Source organism: Nematolebias whitei, chromosome 20 (assembly GCF_014905685.2).
Source record: "Nematolebias whitei isolate Nwh7 chromosome 20, NemWhi1, whole genome shotgun sequence".
NCBI lineage: Eukaryota > Metazoa > Chordata > Actinopteri > Cyprinodontiformes > Rivulidae > Nematolebias > Nematolebias whitei.
In genome coordinates this window covers 5,432,530-5,434,968 of record NC_056517.1, presented here as the reverse complement: position 1 = coordinate 5,434,968, position 2,439 = coordinate 5,432,530, and the positions used below count along the sequence as shown (strand labels likewise).

The 2,439-nt window shown below is 35.3% G+C and overlaps 1 protein-coding gene across 1 annotated transcript in view; it reads right to left on the bottom strand.

The window, feature by feature from the left end:
- cubn (cubilin (intrinsic factor-cobalamin receptor)) overlaps positions 1-2,439 on the bottom strand; it is a 134,887-nt gene that overhangs the window by 99,641 nt on the left and 32,807 nt on the right. Inside the window, 1 exon segment of the mRNA XM_037694395.1 lies at positions 1,170-1,351. Within this exon segment, the coding sequence (XP_037550323.1) occupies positions 1,170-1,351 (182 nt within the window).

The following is a 2,439-nucleotide window of genomic DNA, read 5'->3' as shown; positions in this document are numbered from 1 at the left end:
ACTTCACCACCATGCTGCCTTGACTGAAAACCTTGCTCTGTAATTAGGTTTTGGACATCTTTTAGAAAGTTTGTGTTGGTAGTATAAAGCCATTCTCCTCCATCACACTGAGCACAGGAGTCCCTCAGGGATGTGTGCTCAGTCCTTTGCTCTTCACTCTGCTGATATTACCATGACTGTAAATTCAGGATAAACCAGCTCATTAAATGCTAATAACACAACAGTTTTGAATGATGTTGAAACATTTTACAGAGGTGAGGTGGAGGAGTTAGTGAGCTGTTGTGGAAACAACACACTTTCTATTACAGTCAAAGCTAAATGCTAATTTTGGAAAGAAAGAAAACTATGCGGGAAGAAGAAAGAAGAATACGGGAAATATATCCATCTAGTTCAACAAAAAGCAAAATGACACAAAAGGCAAAGTGAATTGGAAATTAGTTATTTCCCCTGATTCCATCATTCAGCTGCTCTCCTGCAGGAGTTGCCACAGTGAGTGAACTGGTAAGAAAGATTTGGCAATTGTTTTAAACCTGGCACAAACCAGGCTCAAACTGGCAGCCCCAGCATTACAAGGCACTTAACCACTGCGCTATACTGCAGACCTCCATGTTCCCTGTTTTTATAGTTTTAGTTAAAATACCATACACAAAATTTACACTGTAGAACCCCAACATGGTTATAAATGGTTCCTAACTCTTTTTTTATATACAGGTAAGTTATTTTATTTTTCTAAATTGATTTATCTGATGCAAAACAGTCAAACAACGCATTTATCTGCTGATCTGATTTTAAAGTGCAAATCACATACAATTTTTATTAGATAAACAATTTACTTTTAAAATGTCCATCACAAGTTTCTCATTCTCCTGCAGATCTATAGCGATAATATTTTGCACTCCATACTTCCAGGAATGAATACACAATTGAATGTTGCTGAAAAAGGGTCCGTTAGAATTAATGAAGAAAATGTCTCTACTATCACATAATGACTGCCCCCATTGCTACAAAAACCAACGATGAGGGGCCGGGGGAGAAAAAAAAGAATTAATTAAAGGTTTCAACCATTTTTTTATTATTTTTAACCAAGCCATTACACTTTGATTTATAGGGATTTCAAAGAAAATAGTTCCCTTTATTTGTAAAACAATGTAAAATGATGCAATTCCTACCTCTAAGAAGTCAAAGTTGCAGTCTGGGTGTTGTTCTATACTTAAAGTACCAAATGCAAAGGTAATAAGAAGGGCAGGTTCCACTGCAACTCTCCAGTAGCAGTCCCTGCCAGGTGGGTAGTTGCCAGGGTAACCAGGTGAGTTTATGTTGCCATAGGAAGCACTGAGTTCACCACCACATACTGAAACATAGAAGTAGAAATGTTGAGAATAAATTAACAATTTGATTATGTCAGCCTTCTGGTTGATGAGTAAGAGACTGTATAATTTCATAAAGAAATTGTAACACCCCCACCAACCCTGAATAGATGAAGATGTTTCTCTTCCCATCCAGCTAATTTTCTCAATTAAAAATTGGAGGGTGTTGAGGTTCAACCTGTAAACTGCTTAAGATGCTTACCAGTAAATGTTCTTAATGAGTTTATGCAGCTAAATTCACAGGTTATGCTGTGTTGTTTATTTGTCATATGCAGGTTAACACAAGGTGTTACGTGCAGATTAATGTCACTCCCCTCCCTCATGAACGTTGGTAGGATCCTTGTTTGCTTGGCTCATGCAAGAGATGTTTTGGTCTCGTGCACGAAGGTGTGAATTAGAATTAAAATTATTGTGTAGTAACACTTTGTAGTAAGTTTTAAAAAGTGGAAATCAAAAACTTCAATTGTCGTCTCAAAACATATTTTATCTCTGTCTTAAATATGAACATATATTTTCAAAAAGGTGGCTTTTATTCTTGAGACATGGGTTTAAAATAAATTTAAGAATAATTGTCAGCCTTTGAAGCTTGCTACATTTAGTTGCACAAATGGAGCATCTTGTGCAGTTCATAGCTTCATACTCTCCAGTTCTGATTTGAGAAAGCTTTCTGGAAAATAAAGGAAACATGTTTAACAACAGAATAAAAGTTGTTTGTTTTAATAAAACTTTTCAGATTTACCTAGATGACTGACAATCTACATCAGCATACTGATATATATTCTGTTTGTCTGTTTAAATGTAACTCTTAGCTGCTGGACTTTTATTTTATGTTTGTGCATGAAAGCAGTAATAACTTGTTTAACAAAAGGCTGAAGTTATTTAAATGAGGGATTTTTTTAAGTACTGTGCAGCTAATTAATTGTAAAAATGAATATTTTCCTGTGTAGCACTGTCACTTCCAGGTTATTTTTTATTGTATTACTTTAATTGCATTTCATGTTGCCATAATCTAGGGTTCAATAGGCATCTTCCATCCATCCATTCATTATCTTTACCCGTTTATTCCATTTTT